At 45.8% G+C, this 22,230-nt stretch overlaps 1 protein-coding gene across 1 annotated transcript in view; it reads right to left on the minus strand.

The window, feature by feature from the left end:
• Positions 1–13,685: 13,685 nt before the first annotated feature.
• The window catches only part of Tmem132b (transmembrane protein 132B), a 243,974-nt gene continuing 235,429 nt past the window's right edge, over positions 13,686–22,230 (minus strand). Inside the window, exons 7-9 of the mRNA XM_051161425.1 lie at positions 17,385–17,655; positions 15,806–15,997; positions 13,686–14,925 (exon numbers count right to left, since the gene is read on the minus strand). Coding sequence (XP_051017382.1) covers positions 13,792–14,925; positions 15,806–15,997; positions 17,385–17,655 — 1,597 coding nt within the window. The 3' untranslated portion in view covers positions 13,686–13,791. The remainder of the gene's footprint in view (positions 14,926–15,805; positions 15,998–17,384; positions 17,656–22,230) is intronic.

Consider the following 22,230-nt stretch of genomic DNA (forward strand, 5'->3'; position numbering starts at 1 on the left):
TAGCGCTGGAGACCAATCCAGGGCCTCATGCAGCCAAGTACTCTCCCTGCAGCCCTACTTCGAGCCCACCGACCTGCAAAAGGCCAGGTGGCCCTCTCAAATTGTAGGGACATGGCCAGGGGTGGTGTGTGCAGCTCCCACAGGTGTGGGATCATCGAGGCACCTTTCCTCTAGCTGGCGATAGAGGGCGCACGCGGCCCGGAGCGCCTCCGTGCATTCTTCAATCTCAACTGGTCCAGGAAGGCGTCCGCCCCCCTCACCAGCCCCGCCCCTCTGCCAAGCCCACCCCCTCTAAACCGGGAAGGTGGGAGCTGAGCCTGGAACAGTCCTGCAAGTCAAGGTGAAGGAACTGGGCCTGTTCCTTTCCCCCACCACCCCAGAGCTGGTGGGAAAGAGTGAAGGGAGGTTTTCCCCTGTGCACCCTGGAAGAGGCCTCAACTCTTACAGGAAGTTTTTCTCCATGCGTAGTGGAAGAGGGGTCAAGTCTTAGAGATCTTGATGGTGTTTTTTGCTTTGGGAACGATGGTTAGGAGTGGGGATTTGATGCAGTATCTGTGAGGAGGTCTTAAGAGTCAGACACTCCCCAAAAGTGAATCTCACCCTTTGCTGTGTGGGCTTGAGCAAGAGGAATATTACTGCATTTCCGTTCCCTCCAGCCCTAGGATGGGGTGCATGCCATAGGCTTAAGGGGCACGGATTGTAACCATCCTACACCCGCAGGTGGCGGCTCAGAGATTACCTGTAGACAATGCACCTGGCACATGCTGCATCCACCCACGCACAGCTCCCGTGTGGGCTTTCTGCTCAGGAAGAGAAATGCTCACTCATCATTGAGCCACATAATGGCTTTGTGTGGCTAATCAGCCTTAACTTCATCCTATTGTTTGTCTGCAGTTCGATCCAACTGTTGATCTAATTACCCAGGTCTCGAATTAGACTCTCACCCCGAGCCAGGAGAGCTGCTCCGACAATCTACTGCTCCTTCTAAAGAAAACCCTTCTGAGACTGAGAGAATTCTCCCAGCAGCCTCAAAGTTACCATGAGCTAAAGCAGCAGGTAGCAAAGGGAATCTTATTCTCCCCCGCCCCCCCAGCCCTAACTAATTATGGAATGTCATCACAGCCCGATGAGTATTTACCCAACAATGTGCTGATTCCTAATCCAGCCAAAAGCTTAACTGCCATTTAAATGGTGCACGATATTTAAATCTTAATTTCATTACCTCCTGGTAATAATCTTACAATTATAAATCTAAAGTATCACTCGGAATACATTTGCATGTGTTAAGAATCCGTCCTCATTGTTTCTCGGCGGGCGCACGCAGGGCTGTTGGTTTGACTTTTGAACCAGAACTGAGTGTCCTTTTAGGGAGAAAGATAATGGAATGTGTTCCTGCATCGCAGCCTGCTCAGTGCGGGAGAGAAACACAACACAGACCATGAATGGGTGGCTGGACGAGCAGGGATGTCACATCCATCACCCGTGAGGCGTGAGCCACCTCTGTGTGGTTTAATGATGCCCACACTCTCTGCTGCCGAGTCAGTCAATATAACAGAAGTCACCTCAGAATTCCCCAAAGCTCAACACTAATTGCCACAGAAGGGTCAGTAGAGATTGTCAACCGCTGTAAAACTCTCAGGCTGCTGTGGCTATGCTCTGGCTGTTATTTCTCTGCGGCAGCATTCTCTGAGGAATGGAGATTGTGCTGCCTTATCAGCAACAACGCGTGCACACGTGCAGAAAATGATGCTCTTAGCAGCTGCAAATCCTGTTTACAGGGTGTTTCCAGGTTGCCCGCTCACTGGGAATACGCTAAGATCATAGCTTTTGACCCCGCTTCGACTCTAGCAAGCTCTGAGGATTAACCCCAAGAAGGTGCAATTCTGAGAGGAGCCTTTGGTAGTACGTAGGCAGGCAACTTCAAGCATTGTCCAAGCCACCATGACTTCACTACGGGACAAATTCTTGCCTGGCTGGAAACCCCCTCACCTTATTGCCCCTGAGTACTTCTTGGATAGCTGGCAATCCTGATATCCTTAGAGCCTTTGCCATTCCTCTTATCTTTCTGGAACATTCCATCCCCTACATATTCCCTAGCCTGTCAATTCAGTTCTGCTCAGGTATCAGTTTATTGATGGCCCATCAACACTTGTGTTTTCCTGGCTCCCCGTCTCTGCTTCTTGGCTTTTCTCTATAACTCTTCACTCTCTCCACTTGCTTGTTCTTTGTCTCTCTCCATATTCTCCATCCTCCATGCCTGAAACACTGACTGTCACATAGCAGTATTCAATGAATATTTGTTAAACCAGACATGATGTCACAGACCCTATAACCCCAGCTCTTGGAATGCTGGGATAGGAAAAGTATGAGTTCTAGGACAGTTTAGTGTTGTAGAGATTTTTTTTTCCCAGCCCCAACTCACAGGATAAAGATTCACAAGATTCAAACTATTATTTATGTTTTTTATATTTGTAAATACTTTCTAAGTACACAGCTCTTCTCCGACTAACTCATAACTTAAGATGACCCACTATACTAATCTGTGTTTTGCCACACAGCTGGTTACCTGTACTCAGGTACCGTGCCTCTGTCCTCCTCGAATCTTGCTGGTGAATCTCATGCCTGGCTTTATTCCAGAATCCTCTCTGCCTTCCAGATGGCCCACTTCCCATTTCCTGCCTAAGCTATAGGCCATCAGATTTTTTTAATTGACAGGTGTTGCATTCGTATACACAAGATATTCTCTCCACAATCTAGGCTACATATGGAGACTCGGCCTCAAAAAAAAAAATTTTGCTAAATGATATTGGTTGGACAAACGATGAATAAATAAACACCAACAGCAAAATCACCACCATCACTGCCAATATCATCATCATTATTATTACCTTCATCATTTTCAATACCATCATCACCATCGCCATTATGACCATCATTTTCAATATCACCATTAGCAACACCACCATCATCATCACTATCATTATCCACCCAATCACTGCCATTATAATCATTACTATCACCATTATAATCACCATCATCATCATCACCATTATGACCATCATCATCACCACTACCACAATCAGCAGCAGCAGCAGAAACACCATATCACCACCATCATCACTGCCAACATCATCACTACCACCATTATCACCAGCAGCACCAAACTCATCATCACCATCGCCCCCACCACTATCATCATTTCCAGATGGAAGGTACCAACAGAGTGACAGAGGCAAAAATAATAACATGGACAGAAATAGTGCTTTCCATAAGCTCATAAACAAAGGCACCATGAGGAATTATCATTACCATTGATAAACTGATTCCATACATTTGGACGAGGCAGATGCAAAACTTCTAAGCCATGTATTGATGAGCTCATTGTGAGTAAACACTGGGTGGCAATACAATGTGCCCACTGCAGCATGCACGCGCGCGCGCACACACACACACACACAAGTGCTATAACAGTGTATCCTGCTCATAACAGCTTGTGTTCACCAAGGAACCCAAATTCTAATTGAGAACAGTGAGAAGTAAGGAGTGACACACATCTTCCTGAATTCTAAACAAAATCTGCTCCTAAGTTTGCTGTCCTGGGGCCACCCCAATAGACACAGTTAGCTAGGCTGTGTAGATTTGACTGTACTCCATTTTCTGCTGAGTAAATAGCAGATACTTCAGCATAAGAAGAGCCTGATGCTGGGGACTGACAACTGGGGCACAAATTTAAATGCAAAACATCAAGTTCTTTATACATACATTATAAACAAGCAGAGTTGGGACCCTTTTTTCCCCAAAGAAACAGGAATCAGCTGATACAACTCAGGATGTAACTCCTTTCCTGTGTATTTAATCATTTCCGCCTTTCTTCTTCATCTTTGTCTCTTATTTCTATGCTGGGAATTTAACCCAGGACTACAAGTGTTATGTCCCCAGATCTCTATTAACTTCTATGTTGAGGCAGATTCTCACTGAGTTTTCCAGGTTGACCCTGAACTCACTCAATATATATATCCCACATGAGCCTTGGACTTTATTTTTTTTTTTTGTCAAAAATACTTAAAAATTATTAATGGTCCTTTCAAGATATAATAGTACAATTCTGTGCTCAAGCAGGTGTACTCAAATCAGGATATATTGGATGAACAGTAGCATATAATGTATAGGACATAATTTTTCCTCCTGGGTTTTTAGACTATTTAATAGTATCTCTTTATTGTGGATTGCAATTCTTCCCCCCCCCCCCCCATTTTGCTATTCTTTTTTTTTTTTTTTTTTTTTGGTATTTTTTTTATTAATTTATTCTTGTTACATCTCAATGATTATCCCATCCCTTGTATCCTCCCATTCTTCCCTCCCTCCCATTTTCCCCTTATTCCCCTCCCCTATGACTGTTCCTGAGGGGAATTACCTCCCCCTGTATATGCTCATAGGGTATCAAGTCTCTTCTTGGTAACCTGCTGTCCTTCCTCTGAGTACCACCAGGTCCACCCCTCCAGGGGACATGGTCAACTGTGAGGCATCAGAGTACGTGAGAAAGTCATATCACACTCTCCACTTAACTGTGGAGAATGTTCTGACCATTGGCTAGATCTGGGTAGGGGTTTAAAGTTTACCGCCTATATTGTCTTTGGCTGGTGCCTTAGTTTGAGCGGGACCCCGGGCCCAAATCTGCCTATCATAATGTTCTACTTGTAGGTTTCTAGGACCCTCTGGATTCTTCTACTTTGCTATTCTCCCATGCTTCTCTCATCTAGAGTCCCAATAGGATGTCTTCCCCTCTGTCCCAGTTTCCTGGTAAGTGAAGGCTTTCATGGGACATGCCCCTTGGGCTAGTATGCAGATACAAGTGAGTATATACCATTTGAGTCTTTCTGCTTCTGGGTTAACTCACTCTTCTAGCTCAATCCATTTATCCACAAATTTCGGGAATTCCTTGTTTTTAATAGCTGAGTAGTATTCCATAGTGTATATGTACCACAGTTTCTTTATCCATTCTTCTACTGAGGGACACTTAGGCTGTTTCCATGTTCTGGCTATTTTGAATAAAGCTGCTATGAACATGGTTGAGCAAATTTTCTTGTTGTGTGCTGGAGCATCTCCTGGGTATATTCCAAGGAGTGGAATAGCTGGGTCTTGAGGAAGCCCTATTCCCATTTTTTCTAAGATAGCACCAGGAGCCTTGAACTTTAAATCCTTCTATCTTGGATTCCTAAGTAGCTGGGGTGACAAGTGTGAGCCACCAAGCCTGGATTAATCATTTCTTTATTTACTTGTTATTCCTTTCTCTTTTTTAAAATTGTGTGTGTGCATGTGTGGTATGAAACATATGTTCTCATGTGTGTGAATACATATATGAGTGTGCAATCACCCATGAGGCCAGAAGTCAATACCAAGTGTCTTCCTCTACCACTCGCAGCCTTATTATTGAGGTAGAGTCTCCTACAGAATCTAGCACTCACTCAAGTAGCAACCCGGGGTGGCCAGTGATCCTCCTGTCTCTGTGTGAGGGCTATTATTGGTTGTCAACTTGACTATATATGAAATGAACTGAAATACAGAAATGGAGGAGGACACACTAGTGAGAAATTATTTTGTTTGGTTTGAGGTGGATGAACCCACTTCTAGTCTGGACCTTTGAGGCAGGAAGACGTGTCTTTGATCCAGATCTTGAGCTGGGAAGACATGCCTTTAATCTGGGTCATACCTTCTACTGAAGTCTATATAAGGACATAGAAGAAGGAAGCTTTTGCTGTTTGCCTGCTTGCCCTCACCTTGCTAACACATCCACTCCTTCACTAGCAATAGAGCCTGCCTACATCTTTGGGGCTCCAGCATATACTGAAGACCAGCTGATACATCCAGCCTTGTGCACTGACCAACTACTGGATTCCTGGACTTTCCATTCACAGCCAGCCATTGTTGTATTAGCTGGACTGCAGCCTTTTAATGTGATAGATAGATAGATAGATAGATAGATAGATAGATATTATTTCATACATATTCTATAGATATATAAATGTACATATGTATACACACACACATACACACATACACACACACACACACATTCTTTAAGTTCCGTTACTCAAGAGAACCCTAATACATTCTGCCTCCCCAGCACTGGATGGGATCTTGGCTGTGCACTGAGGTTGTTGGCTCTTTGTGTGGGTTCTGGGGGGTCAGAACTCAGTTCCTTGTGTTTGTGTGACAGCCATTTGACCAACTAAACCATCATCTCCCCAGCTCTCAGTCCTACTCAATAGCTTTGACATTTCTTTAAGCCCACGATGTGTGTGGAATGTCTAGACTATTACCTGGTGTGATGGCTGTCTTCAGTTGCCAACTTGGCAACATCTGGAATTATCTGAAGTCCAAGTGGCCGGGTACAACTGTGGTGGACTTTTTTCCATAATTAAGTCATTTAAAATTGGAAGACTTTTTTTTTAAAGATTTATTTACAGGGGGCTGGAGAGATGGCTCAGGGGTTAAGAGCACTGTCTGCTCTTCCAAAGGTCCTGAGTTCAATTCCCAGCAACTACATGGTAGCCCACAACCATCTATAATGAGGTCTGGTGCCCTCTTCTGTCATGCAGGCACACATGTAAACAGAATACTGTACACAATAAATAAATATTTTAAAACTATATTTATTTACTATGTATACAGTGTCCTGTCTGCATGTATGCCTGCAGGCCAGAAGAGAGCACCAGATCTCATTATAGATGATTATGAGTCACCATGTGGTTGTTGGGAATTGAACTCAGGACTTCTGGAAAAATAGCCAGTGCTCTTAAACACTGAGCCATCTCTCTAGTTCAGGAAGACCCACTTTTAATCCAGATCTTTAAGGTGGGAAAATACACCTTTAATCTGGGACACACCTGCTGACAGCCTCTTTATAGGATGTGTAAAGACCCAAGCCACTGTGGGTGACACCATTTCCTGGGCCAAGGTCCTGTGACAAGATGAGCTGAGTGCTTAGCAAACATGCATTCACTTCTCTCTGCTTTCGACTGTAGATGTAACAGCAGCCTCGGGTTCCTGCTTTGTTTCCCCCTCCATGACAGACTATAACTTAGGATGGTAAGATAAAATGAAACCCTTTCTCCCTAGACTATGATAACTGCATTGAAATTCACGTGGACATGATGGAAAAGCCACAGGTGGCAGTGATGGAGAGGAGAGTCACATGCCTAGGGAAGCACATAAAAGGGAAGTGGCCATGGCCTGTGCTCTGTATCCCCCACTGGCTGTGCTTCTGCATTCGGAGAGTCAGCTTCCAACAGAGGAAGTCACGGTGAAGTAACAGATGATCCCTGAATGAAAGATACAAAGTGCCATGGGTTCTGTCAGTCAAAGGCAATTGGAAAAGTGGAAGAGAAACACCAGATCAAAAACAAGTTAAGCCAACACAAGGACCATGAGTCCCCTACATCCAGAGTCTAAATCCAGCCACAGATCAGACATAGGGAGAAAAAAAATCTGTATAAAGCACATAGCTTTTTCTCACCAAGCAAGACAACACACGGCAATGGCTGGCAGTACGCAAATATTCCATCATGTAAAGTAACGCAGAGGTGATCACAAACACACAACCAGGTATGTGCAATACAAAAATCCTCCTGGGATCACATTCATCTCCTCAGGGGCCCTGTAACTGCATCCCCTGAGGATAAGAGCTACGAATGTAATATTGTCCCATAAGCAGAAAACCAAGGCCTGATAAAAAGCTCTGCATTCTAAAACAGTGTCCCCCCTGCATGGATACAAGGCACTTCAATATGATAACTGAAAGTTCACCCTCCTTTAGTTCCTGCATCTAAGGACAGTGAAGTCCTCAACAGGAAGTGACAACTTTGTATTTCACAACCCACCGAGAACTACAGTGAGAGCCCACGATGTATTAGAGGTGTTTCATGAAACAGGAAGACAGCCGCGGCCTGTGAGCGGACACCATGATTGCCTCTTGGAAATGGGAAGATGACTTCGCTAAGGGAACCTTTGTTTCCCCACCTAGGAAGTGGCAATTTCCTGTCTGCTGGCGCCACAGAGGCATGTATACAAACCAGATCCCAGGTAAGCTATTCCTACACTCCCATTTTCCTCCTAGAAACATCTAGAAGGCAAAGCAAGAATGCTGCATCACCTGTTGTAGCTGTACAAAACCCACAAGAAATGAGCAGGCACTAAGGACTTCAATACCAAAAGAATAAGAAAAACAGTATTTGTGTTTTTCCCTGGTGCATTAAAAACAATCTAAACATAAAGGTTCATCCTTTGAGCCATCTCATTTCATGCTCTCTTCCTTTTGGTTTTGAGGAAGATTTCACTGAACTCAGTACATCTACTCCGGAGTCTGAGTAGCACAGCGTTCCGTGACTCACCCCTCCTAGGAAGCCGTTAGCGGGAAGCAATTACCCCAAATGGGCCTGCGTACCTGGGGAAGCTCTGGAGCTCGTTTGCAGCCAGGATTCTGTATTTTAGAAGCATGAAAGCAACTTTGACTCTTCAGAGGCTAGTGTCTGTACCCAGCTTCTTGACTGCTGTCTTCTGGGCCAGATGAAAGATCAGATGAGGTATAAGGCATTGCCGAGGCATTGCCAGGAGACATCCCCGTTCATCCTGGAGGAAATGGAGCTGTTTCAAGATTCTCATGGACCTCCGCCAACAAAAAGCTCACTCGGAAGAGTTGGAGGCTAGAGAAATGATGCTCACATCAGGGAGAGCAACACATTTCTCAAGCGCTAGAAGGTTGTTTTTTTCTTTTTAGTGGTAGGAGAGATGGTCTGCCCAGCATGAAGTGCACTTTCAACTCTTGCCGAGGATGTGGGTTCAATCCCCAATGTCTACTTGGCATGACTCACACCGCCTGTAACACCAGCTGCAGGGAATCTGATTCCCCCCTTCTGGCCTCCACCGATACTGTACTCATGTGCACAAACCCACACACAGACACACAAATACACATAACTTAGAAAATATTTTTAAAGTAAAGGCTTTCCATGACTCCTAGGGAACATTTTCTTTTCATGCCCATGTAGTGCTTAAAATCTCTTACTGAAGAAAAATTTTAAAAAAGGAAAACACATGTATTAATATAACCATGACCTGAGTGCTAAAACTCAATAGAAACTGCATAACCAAATAATACAACGATAGAAGAATGTTCAAATGTTTATTTCCATGTTAAAAATGATGAGTCACCCTGTGGTTAGAATATACCTTTATGCTGAAAAAAATGAAGTCATTTTATTTCTGAAATATTTCCAATGTTGGAGGGAGGGAGAGAAAAAAATTTCAGAAAGTAATGAAGAGTAAGATAAAAATGTTCTGGAAGATTCCATCAAAAATCCCAGCACGAGCCACAAAGTCCTTTCCAGGTCAGAATTCCTAACTTGGTGTATTTTTCAATGGCAGACCCCAATGCTTTTCCTGCTGAGCTGGATGTCTGTACACTTAAAAGCTACAGTTTCACATGCTTTTATTTGTAAATGTATTTATTCCAATACACTGTTCACAGTTTCATTATATTGCCTATATTACATACAAAAATATCTGCTGTCTGTATTTCAGCAAAACTTTGTCCCACCATCCACCCCCTATGTGACAGGCGAGATGCATGACATTATACAAATACAGTTTTGATGGAGGAGAAAGGTATGGTTTATAAACCATCTATGGGTGTCACTTACAGAGACCTGAATGGAGACATGTGACCCTCTTGAGATGACCAGAGTAAAAAACCAAATGGGCTGAAAATAGGATTCAGAACCGCTGCCTGTGGTCCCTGTTGAGTCCTGGGGGGCGCCTCACTAATGGACAAATAGATATAGAGCTTCACTGTGGTCTCAACATTCACTCATTGAAAACCCCTTTCTTTTTAGTATTCTCTCTCTCTCTCTCTCGTCTCTCTGTCTCTCTGTCTCTCTCTCTCTGTCTCTCTCTCTCTCTCTCTCTCTCTCTCTCTCTCTCTCTCTCTCTCTCTCATGTGTGTGTGTGTGTCTGTGTCTGTGTGTGTCTTTATGTGTGTGTATGTGTGTATGTGTGTCTGTGTACATGCACACATGGGACCTGAAACTTGCCAATTAGGCAAGGGCAGCTGGAAAGGAAGTCTCAGGTGCCTGCCTGTTTCCATCTCCCATGTTGGGATGATAAGCATACGTCACCATCCCGGGAGTTTTGTGTGAGTGCTGAGGGTTGAATTCCAGTCTTCAGGCTTGTGCAGCACACTTTACTGAGCACTTGCTCGCCCCCCCCCATCTCTCCAGCCCCACAAAGTATGAAACAAAAAGAAATTGTCAATCAGAGCACCCAAAAGTGGCTTCCTAAACCTTAAATGAGTGAGGTACAAGTGACTTCAGTCCATAGGTGTGACCAAGGGAATAAACAAAATCAATGCATGTCTTGGCTGCATTCGTGCCTCTGTATGGAAACTTCCTGCCTAGACAGCTAAATGTTGCCACAATCTGGGGATGTGGCCTGGCCAGTGTGCCAGTCAGTCAGGGTTTTGACACTGGTTACACGCTGCTCTTCCGGCCAAAGCTCCCACACTGTATCTGAATCTCTCAGTTCCAGCACACCTGTCATTCAGCTCATTCCTTTGGTGTCGCACCTGCACCCACCTCTTCAGTCCTTGTGTCCTGACCCCCAAAATCACCACACATAAACCCTGAAGACAGTGACTAGGTCATCCCTGAATGTCCTTGGCCGCACTGCCTTTGTCCATCTCATGTCTAAACCTTCCTCTGTGTGGCCAAAGAGCTCACAGCCTGTCGCTCTCTCCTGACTCCCCCCAGGAGGGAGCTGATCGCAGACACCATTCTTGTGGCAAAGCAGGGGACTTGACAATGTGTGTCTGCCTCAGATTATTTATCAAGAGTTATAATTTGGATATCTCAGCCTTGAAAACTGAAACCCAGCAAATGCAGGGCCCTGGGAAGTTATATTTTAAGGCTTGATAGTTTATACCATCTCCCCAAATCTAGTTCGGGTGTTTTAGAGGCTAGCACAAACATCGTAGCTGAACCAGTGGGAAATCAAGTGAGATAGGCACGGCTTATAACCTGCGGGAGATACTTAGAGCATAAGATGCTTCCATGACACTGTGATGCTGAGTCCTGTCCAAACTGAATCTAAGAATGACCAGCAGGCTCCTTTGAGTCCCGCCAAATGACTGAGTCTGGGACTTCTTGGCATTCACACTCAGGGATGTGGACATATGTGCATATGTGTGTCTGTATATATGCAACTGTGTGTCACATGTTTAAAGGGGTCGTTTCTCTCAGAACCTGCCATTTGGCTTTGATGTGAATTGACAGTAACACAAAGACATAGTGAAATGTGTGCAGAGGGCAATTCACTGAATTTCAGGACCAAGGCCAGCTACCCTCGTCTCCATTGAGGCCTTTAGCCACAGGAACCGCTTACTTCTGCTGTCCATGGTAATTTCCTGCTAAGTTACAGGAAAACCCAAGGTCCCACCTAACCAAAAGTCGTCAGCTTGCTTTGTGTGCCCTTGCTTCCATGGAGATACCTCACTTTCAGAAACGAATCCTCATTATTTCTGTGATGGGGTGGGGGGGGGGGCGGTAGGATTTTAAATGTCTCATAAAAGGAGCCAAACTTATCTGGAACTCTGCTGCCTTGCTCAGGTGCTTCAGGACTACCAGCCCCACTCCATCCTTTCCAGAAGCAGCTAGCTTACTCAAGAGCTCTCAGCAGCAGCAGATGTCAGCCAAACTCATGCAATGCCTGCATCTCCTGGCTTCATCCTCTAGTCAAAGGCAACAGATCTTCAGCAACATCTTCAGTTCTTAGGAGCCATTCTAAACACAGAAGCAATTGAACATACTTCTGGAGGGCATAACATAGGGCCTGCATGCCTGGCCCTGTTTGTAAACACACTGCAGTACCAGGGATGGGAGAGGGAGGGAGAGCATCTTGGCTGCCCTGTCATAGTTACAGGAGGGTCAGCTGCCATGTTTTCAGCCTGGACATACACAAAATGACAACAGAGGGATGAGAAAAAGGTCTCCTCTGAGAGGTTCAGATATCAGCCCTTTGACATCAGTGACCTCCTGCATGTGCTTCCTGCTGTGGGTCTTTTTAAAAATCCCATTTTTTGAGAGCTGACAACAGCTTGGTTAGTTCACAATGAGGCATACTAGTCAAGTGTCTGCTTTTCTAGTTATATCATCATGACTTTTAAAAATCACATTTTCTAAGCCAAAATCCCTGCTTTTCTTAAGACCACTCATGATGCTTGTAAATAGCACTTTTATTGAAAATTATGCAAAAAAATCTTTTTTAAAAACCATGATTTTTATAACAGCTGATTCTTGGGCTCTGGGACAGTTGTTTACTATTATGAATTTGGGGAAACAATTCCTTTCTCTACCAAAAGTTGCCTGAGAGGGTTTCTTCTCTGCAAGTGATAATTGAGAGGGTTTTTTTTTCAGTCACTGTATGGATGACATGTATATATTGCTAACCTGAAATATTATTTTTTAAAAATCTGCAAAGTGGAGAGTTTAATACGAAGATGTTTCTTTGTTGTGTAGATAAATCTTGATTTTTAAAAAAAGATTTTGTTATTTATTTTTTCGTTATGTGTATGTGTATCTGTGTATGTACTCATGAGTGTAGCACCCACAGAGGCCAGAAGAGGGCATCAGATCCCATGAAGCTGGAGTTGCAAAAGGTTGTGAGCCACCATGTGGATGCTGGGATCTGAACTCCAGATCCTCTACAAAAGCAGCAAGTGCTCTTAACCAGCAAGCCATCTCTCCAGCCCCTCGATCCTGGTTGGTTTTTTTTTTTTTTTTTTTTTATGTCAGTTTGAGTGAATACATTGTGTTGAGCACAGAGGACTGACATCCATACTGTGTTGATGCAAGAGTTTCTCAAGCCTCAGAACTGTACCCCAGGATATCTGCAAAATAGCTAATGAGCAGTCACTGAAAAGAGATGTTTGTGACACAACTTTTCTCCATATTTGTTAAATTTAACATGAAAAAAAATGATTTTTAAAAAAGAAATCCCTCTCTGCTGAGTCTCCAAAGACCCCTGTTGTTGAGATAGATGAGAAAGTCCAACATCAAGGAGGAGGAGACAAAGTACAAGACTATGTTTTTTAAGTATTGTCCCCAGCAGCAAAGTTTAAAAAAAAAAAAAAAAAAAGAACTTGATATCCTGTGTGGAGACCCATAAATGGCAGGACATGATGAACCTCAAGGAATAAAACTCATAGGAACAGCAAACGTAACTCTTCTTTATGTGTTTCTGAAACAACTCGTCCCCCTCCAAAAAAACACAAGGTCAAAGAACAGGTGTGAGTCCAGATGAATATAAAAATAATGAGCCTCACTCCTGACAACTAAGGAAGCTACATTCAATCATCTTCCAACACGGAGATCCGAACTCAGGCCACACGCAATGAGTGTCCACTGTGCTTTAAAAGGGCTAGGAATAGAAAAAATCACCATCTGAAAATGTTCCAAATTACACACGGCCATTGGTCATGAGGTGACTAACAGGGTCTGTGGGGTCCTATCTGCTGCCAGGCTGCTGCTGCCTCTGAATGTCTCCCCCAGAGCCACTGTTTCGTAGACATCACCCAACTCGAGTCCCAGCTCTCTAGACTGCTGATACCCACTTAAAGAGGAATCCCTCCAGACCCCCAACTCTGACACTTTGTTGAGTCACCCCCTATTGCTGATCAGACCCACTGTTCCACCGTTCAGAAAACAGAAGGCATAAAGGTGAATACAAACTTAAGAAAGGACTTTACATTTGGTCCTGTAGTCTCTCCATATAGTCTCTGAAGTCCTGAGAGTCCCCCAGCCCCATATCCTGGCAGACCCACTTGATGCTGTCATCACTGTCAAACAGGATGGAGTTGGTGTACGGGCCCCCATCCTCGGGGAGGATGGTGGTGTAGGAAGTAAACTTGACTCTCTTCCTCTTTGGGCCGGAACTCATAGGTTCATTTTTCAGCTCTTTTTCATACACGTAGTCAGGGGGTCTAAGCAGCTGACTATGAAAAGTCTTCTGGGAACTGCCATTCAGCAGGAAGTTCCTCTCCTCAAACTGCAGACCCCTGTCAATCATGGTTGTGCACTCCTCTGAGGGGAGAGTGATGTCCACGGGGTTCTCCAGGAGTTCTACCTCATTCCCGAGCCAGACCCAGTCGTGGGAATGGGGGATGTTGCCTTGCTCACTTACTGCGAGCCTTTTGTGTCTATACTTCCAAGCAAATGCCACGCAGTTGATCAGGAAGACCAAGATGGCCAGACAGAAGACACAGAGCAGGGCATACATGCCGATCTCCAAATCCGTTAGCCCCCTGGAGGTCATCGTGAGGTCACCCGGGTTATTGGAGTCCGGTAACTTCCCTTGAGTGGGGAAGCTTGTGAAGGCATCCGCTCCACCTTTGAGTAGCTTTCCTCCCATGGGAGACTGTGGAGTTGTGCTTTTGTTGGTCCTGTCCTCATGGCCAACTGGTGCACCGTGTTGGAACCACTCCTGGGCTGCTCGCTCCTGGCTTCCCTCACGCTCTATGGAGTTGCTGAGGTGGCCTTTGTATTCCCGATTTATGCCCCCGATGTCATTGCTGCCTCCTTGCTGTTCCTGCATCCCAGGTTCAAACTGGACCTTGACATTTCCTTTTCCCACAGCAAGAGTACTTTTCCTCTTGTTCTTCTGACAAGTTTCACTGATCGACATCTCCAACTTGATGAGGGGCCCTTGTCCTTCACCCTCGGCAACCACAACTGGCCACCTGGTCTGAAGGTTTGGCTGGACAGACACCACCATTTCATCCAGCGAGGAAATGGTCACCGAGAAATCCTTAGGATCATAAATGTCTAAAGGTGTCACTGAGCCATCGCTGAACAAAATCCAGGAACTGACTACAGCTTCCTAAGGAAAAAAAACCAGATCACAGTGTTACACATCTGGGCTCCTTCAAACTTAGAAGCACGATTTCCTCTAGACGTCATTGGCATCTTCAGATAGAGGTAAATTTCCATATGTGACAGTCTTGTTATGCCTTGACCGTGTATCGTTAACACAGAATAGCCCCACTGACATGAGGTGCCAGGAGTGCACTTTGATTAATACATTAAATTGTAAAATAATTTATTACATGCCTTCCCATGGAGTGTGACTTTGACCTTTGTAGAGATACTCAGAAAGATCTGGGTGATTTATCTGAATCAATTTCAGGTGAAACCAAGCACGTTATCTTTCAAGACGATGCCACTTTGAACACAGCTGACACAGCAAAAACCACTCCCAGGGGGATGTCCTTGGTTAATGGGGTGGTGTGGGGCTGGCTGGCTTGAATAGCACCAATGCCCTTGTCTCTTCTTATACACGCTTTGTGCATGTTTAAAGACACAGGGGAGCTTCAGTGTTGACAATCCCTGCCATCCACAAGACAATCTGGTACCAATAGGCCATTCTTGCTCAAGTAGCTGCAAGGGAGTCCCCAAGCCTTGAAAACTCACCTTCTCTGTTTGGCAGGAGTGAGAAAAGGGGAAGGGGATCCCTTAATTATGGTCTGGTAGCCATCCTCGCCTAGCACAGATCACCCCATGGGAAAGCAAAGGACATGGGGAAGACATAATGAAGCCCTGGGGCTTTTCTCAGAGACAGAGAGAAACTGGATAAAAAGGAAGAAAGAGGTTCAAGAGCTGCCAGGCTTGGCTATGACACTCTGTTAGCCTCCTGTGCAAGGAGCCATAAAGGAGGCTGGACCTGACTTTGTGCGCAGAACATGGGCCCCTAGGATTCTCACCTGCTGTGGGGCTTGGAGAACATCCTGAGCAGCCACTGTAGAGATGATGGCCCTTTTGTCCGCCTTGTGAGGATGCAGGGAAAGGGACAAGCCAGCCACCAGTTGTACACCCAGCTCCGTGATGGTGACTCGGTCATCCAGGACAATAACCGTCTTCTCAGCCAGGATGGAGTCGGAGAGAGGCGAGAGGACCTGAGAAGCAAGGGGAAATGCTTGTGACTTTGCCCCATCAGGACCACCTTGAACTCCTGAGTAGACGCAGCCATCAGTAGCCTGTCCGGTGTTCTGGTAAAGGAACACAGTGTCAAGCGGTTTAAGTGGGTCTGTGATCATTCAATAGCATGGACTAAAATGACTGAGAAAGACTACCTCTTATAATGTCTTTTTCTTACTATAGGGCAATAACTAGAATATATTCTAAAGGAAAGGGGAGGTTGGGTTAGGGATCCTCACTCAAGTTTTCCAACTTGGTAATAGGTGTGGAAGAAGTGGGCCTTTTTCAATATCTATTAGGAAGTTTCTGAACACTCTGGGTCAATGGCACAGTCTCTGATAAAGTGGCATTTTGCCAGGCTCTCTATGAATATCCCTTTCAGTGGACTTTTACGACTACCGACTCTGCTATGCAAAAAGTAAAGTACTGTGGGCCAGCAAGATGGCTCAGTGGGTAAAGGCACTTGCTGTGCAAGCCTGGGGACCCAAGTTCAAACCTCAGAACCCACAGAAATGTGGCACCAAAGAATCAATTCCACAAAAGGTGTCCTCTGACCTCCAAATACCCACATGCTGTGACACTTGTACCCATATACACGCAATCATAATAATCATAAATAAAAGCCTTTTTTAAAAAACTTAACAAGCTCTTATTTTAAAGAAAATAATTTCTGGTAAACTTCGTAGCTTTCTCTGGCAAAGGAGATACATTTCGACACTCTAAAATAACAAAGTAAGTTTTTAAATGTTTAAATAACCTTTTGCTAATCCCACGCAAGGTATTTTGAGGGTACTCACCCGTTCCCCATCCTCCCAGGTCCGTCCCCTTCTCTACACAATCCAACTTTGTGGCCTCTTTGTTTGTTTTAAATCAAGTTTAATTTGTGCTGGCCAAATGTGATCTCAGCTGAAGCGGAACTTACCGGGGGCCACATATGTAGAGAAAGTAGACTCTCGCCCAGCAGCTATCAGCACCAGTAGATCCTCAGCTATGCGATGGACCTCAAGTCCACCTCCTCCCGCCATGCTGGGGTTTTGTCTGGCTCGGCTGTACACAGGTCTTGTGTGGCTGTCACAGCTACTGAGTGTGAGTGTGAGTGTGAGTGTGCACCTGTCCTGTTGTGTCTGAAAAGGACTGTTTTCCTGTCATTGTTCCCCGTGTTCACTGAGGCTTTAGCTGTAAAATTGGTGAACATATCCCTGTATATGGGCTAAACACGTAAAATGACACACACTGACATGTAATGTGCACACAGACCATGCATGTAGAGTTGTATGACATAAGTTAACTGGGAAAGCACTGGTATTGGGGGAGTAGGAAATGGCAAAGACCACCCGCTCCCCCATCCATCCCACCGAGAAATACCTGCACAGTGGTGATGCCCGGCTCCCGCCCTGCCAGGATCCTGCCATCCTGTAACTGGGCAATTCTTGGTTCCTCCACCTTCACAAACTCAGTTACAAGGTCGGTGATGTCAAACTGCCAATCAGGGCCCAGCATGTAGGTCAGCTGACCCAGGTCGGGTGACTCGGCTACAAACTGGGTGAGGACACGCACCAAGGCATGCTGGTACTGCAGGGTACACCCTCGCCCTTTCTTCTCTTCATCCTCCTCGTCATCGCTCTCCCGGGTGGGCCTGGGGCACAAAGGAAGCAAAACAGATTAAGGTTCCTCCTTGACAGGAAGCCTTGCCTGCCCTTGACTCAACCTGAAGATCACGAAAGATGCAGCAGGTTTTTTCCTATTAGGTTTCCTCATCCATTGATTCATTCACTCCATGAATGAATGAATGAATGAATGAATGAATGAATGAATTTACACATTCATCCATGTCTCTTCCTCCTCCTCTCCTTCCATTTTCTACTGACCCCTAATTGTCAACAGCTCACCCAGAAATATCCTCTGTCTCAATTCTAAAACCTTCCCTTTGAGAAGAGCTTGCCCTGTGACCTCTCAGGAGGGAGTTTTGCCTGCTGCTGGCTGCTTTGTGGATGGAGAGCATGTCATGGGGTGGGAGGTGGAGCAGAGCAGCATCCACAGTTCCTGCAAGCAGAGTTGGACAGACCACAGCCATTCCCCCACAGTGACAGCTGTTATCCCTGTACACTCAGTTAAAACTACCATGGGTTCTGACCCCTGTGACTGACAGACAGAGAGACAGACAGACAGACATCACAGGGGCCACACATACTCAACTCATTCAACCTTCACAGACCCAGAAAGTGACGTTTAACTGTAGTTCTGATCTTACTGACAAGGAAGCAAAGATGGGGAGAGCAGAGGCTCGTCAACCAAAGCCACGTAACTGCTCATCTGCAGAGGTGAGGCCATGGCCAACCTAGCTGCCCCCGCATGTGCCCTCGCCTTTTCGAGGCCCATTCCGTTCTTCCTCACAGTAGCCGTGGGCAATCTGAGCATCACAGGGCTCACCAAGTGGGCCCAGCCAGCTGCTAACTACAGATTTGAACTGAACTGCCTTTGATTTCTGGAACAATTCACTGTCCCCCTTCAGGTCTGAGAGCAACATAGGAAGGCATGTAAAAACTCTCTGGCATGGCCATAGAGGAATTCTGGGTTCCCAAAGAGAAGGCAAGTTATCTTTACTGATAAGAAAAACAGCTTTGGGGACAAAAGGATATAGCATTTAAAATCCGAGAGGCCTATTTGCTACGGTCACATGTGAAATATCCTGCACAGGCTGATATGTCTGAATACTTGGTCCTCAGTAGGTTTCAGGAGGTTATGAAACCTCTGGGCCCCCCAAACCTAGTCGGAGAAAGTGGGGCTCCAGAGGACAAGCCTTAAGGTTTCCAGCACAGGACTGTAGTCAGTCAACACTGCCTCCTGACTTCCTTGCATATGGACAAGCATCGTCCTGCTCCCAGTGCCGTGCCTTCCCCATCATGAATGAAAGTAAACCCCTCCTCCCTTAGGTTGCTTTCAGCACATATTTGGTCACAGCAACAAGAGTAGTAATAAGTGTTGAGAGCCTATTATCTTTTTGGTTTTGGTCCTTCAGAATGCATCACAGAGACAGTGTCTGGTCCACGCATGTCATCCATGATTTCCACACACGTGCTAATCTCTCTTAGAGAAGAAACCCACACGGCCCCCCATGGCGCCCACATAACACCGGCAGTATTCTGTAACAAGTCCAGGCTCTCTTTGTATTGCATTTCAACTTAAATGTATTTTGCAATAAACGATACTGCTTGGTAAATTGTGCTAGCGGTGTTAACTCTTCCCTTAGCTAAAGGGGTAGAACTGAAAGGCTATCTTAAACACGCCAGAGATTCACACTATGACGGTTTGTGTTAATCATCAGTGCGAGCCTCTGACATGCTGAAGACCCCTCCTTTGTCTTCCATTCTCAGAAATGTCCCCGTGAGATGCTGTCATGCAGATTTCTTAGCGTCTGTCCCGCTGGTGGTTTCCTCAGATGTCTGCCTCTGTATATTGAGGCATTTTGCCAAATTTGGTCAGCTTTCATCACCCACGCTCAGCCCTACACTCATCTGTCACCCTCTCCCTGGGTTCTAGTCCCAAGAGTCTCAGACGTCTTGTCACTGTCCTACAACCCCCGATGATCCACCTTGCTGATTTTCTGTGCCTGAGTTCCTTGGCCTTATTCTGCCATCATCCCTGTGCCGCTGAGACTATCCACTGAGCTGGGGGGGGGGGGGGTGCAGGGGAGGGGTTCTCCCATTACTTCTCCTTGTGGACACTGCCTACATGCACAATGGTGCCGAGGTGACATCATTCTGTAGCAAAAAAAAAAAAAAAAAAAAAAAAAAAAAAAAACTCCCATGCCCCAAGATAGCAAGTGATTTCAATATTACAATCCACGTTTTGGATATTATGTTAAAAAAAAAAAAAAAAACAGTGATACTTATAGGAAACCACTTTGGTTAAATCTGTTCTGGTTTGGCACACAGGCTCTGGTTTCAATGGGGCTTGGGGGTTTTAAAGGCCATCAATGGTGTCATGGTTCTCTGTGGCCTTCCCCTGACATCACAGCTCCCATCCCGTCCTCGGAGGACCTCCGTGTTTGAGGAAACAGATCGAAGATGTCAGCCATTCGGGCTGTATCACTTCACTGTGCTGACCCATCACTTGCCATCTGGGAGGGCTGATTGTTTCAACACCATTGGGTAACTGTTTCCTTTGGCTTAACAGCCCTTGCCTCTGTTTCTCTCTCCTTTAGCATTTAACTAGAAAAAAAAAAAAAAAAGCCAGACTAACCGGAGGCATACACCCACCACCCTGCCTGGGAATCACAGCTCCACAGCCGGGTTTATTTGCTTTCCACGAACTGCAGGGAGCAGTAGACTGGCATTCTGTAGCAGCCAGATAAAGATCCGTGTTCCCCACACCCTCCAAACACTCACCAGGGGTGTTTGCCAAGTTCGCTCTTGTCCACGGTGACTTCTATTTCCAACCAGGGGATGGGTCCTTCCCCTCAATGTTTCGTGCAATTGAGCTCGTTGTCAACACCGTCAACACGGGTGAGTCTATGAAGAGTCTGCCCAGGGCCACTGTGCCCCTCCAGACACTTCCACCCTCTGCCCACTGTATGCTTCCAAAGACTGCCCACCTGGAGTACTACAGCTTCCCTCCAACACTGGGAAACAATAGCTGAGTTACTTTGTGGCGTAACAAATGGCCACAAACCTCCAGTTAAACACACACACACACACACAACACACACACGCACGCACACCATCCATTTGCTTGCTTGTGGTTCCATGAGGCATGGTGCAAACAGGCCCCATTGAGGAGCTCTGCATAGAGGCTTGGATGCTGAAATCAAGATGCCAGCTGGTCTTTCACCCGAACCTGCTGCGGAAGAATTCACATCTAGACAGTTGGGTTGGTACAAGGTGTTATGTTGACCATTTCCTACAGTGGGTACAGACTGGGTTACCCTGTATTTATTATTAAGGGGCTCCTGATGAACAGGAATCCTCCTGAATCCTAAAAGTTCCCGCCCACTTTCCATGGTGCAGGATGCAACCCATCTTCCAAGCCAGCATCACCCTGCCAAGTGGTCCTCACCCTCCGATCTCTCCAGTGCCCTTCTGCCGCCATCTGGAGGGGACACTCTGTTTTCAAGGGCCTCATCTGATGGGTATGGCCCTCCTGGACCATCTACACATCCTAAGATAGATTTGTTTAGCTGTAATTGTATCTGTGACATCTCCTTGGTGAGGTGCCAGATTAGTGCTTGACTAGATTTCTAGTTTCATTTCTGCTGCTGTGATAAAAATGCCCTGACAGAAAGCAACTTAGGGAGAAAATGAGTTGATTTTGTCTGACAGTTCCAGAGGGATGGATGGATATATAGACAGATATAGATACAGATACAGATACAGATATATTCCATCAGGGTGAGGAACATGTGGCAGCAAGAGAAAAAAAAAACTGTCTGATCAGATTGTACACTTACTCAGGAAGCAGAAAGTAAGAACAGGAAGTGGGGTGCACCCCTGCACCCAGTGGTATAGTTCCTTCAGTAAGGTCTCTTCTCCTAAAGGTTTCATAAACCCTCTCACACAGCGCCACCTGCTGGGGACCTAGTGTTCAAACACATGAGCCTGTCGGGGACATTCTCATTCCTGTGAGGGGCATTCCCATCCAAACTGCTACACCTGAATACGCAGCACATGCGGATCCTGGAGAGGAGTTTGACTTTAGGACCTCCCCCTGCAGAACACATCATTTCACTGACTCCTTGGGACCTCTTGTAATACTACTGTTCCCAATTTATAGTTGTGAGAGCTGTAGTATATGTAGGTGACACCATGGAAAAACCAAGGTTAAAACTCAGGCAGTCTCATTCCCAACCATGCGGTTTTAACCACACAACACCTCACTCTGTGACTGACGGTCAGGAAAGAGAGAATTGGTGAGAAAGGACTGGACAGTAGCGTGGCAGACACTGTCAGGAAGTAGGTCTTTCCTGAATGCCAGGCTTTGTGTAGGTGCTTCTTAGCTCTCAGAGCACCTTCGTGAATCCTAGAAGCCACTCTATGAGGCTTGCCAGTATCACCACTGTTGTTGCTGGTGTTGCCTTTGATGTAATTTTCTCATGTCCAAATGTTAATGATTATCCAAGTCAGAGCCATGGGAGCCCAAGTCCGGAGCACTGCCACACACTGCTGGCAACACACTTCAGATGTTGCCTCCGGGAACCGGCTTGCCTCCCACAGAC

The sequence above is a fragment of the Acomys russatus genome, chromosome 19, assembly GCF_903995435.1.
Source record: "Acomys russatus chromosome 19, mAcoRus1.1, whole genome shotgun sequence".
NCBI lineage: Eukaryota > Metazoa > Chordata > Mammalia > Rodentia > Muridae > Acomys > Acomys russatus.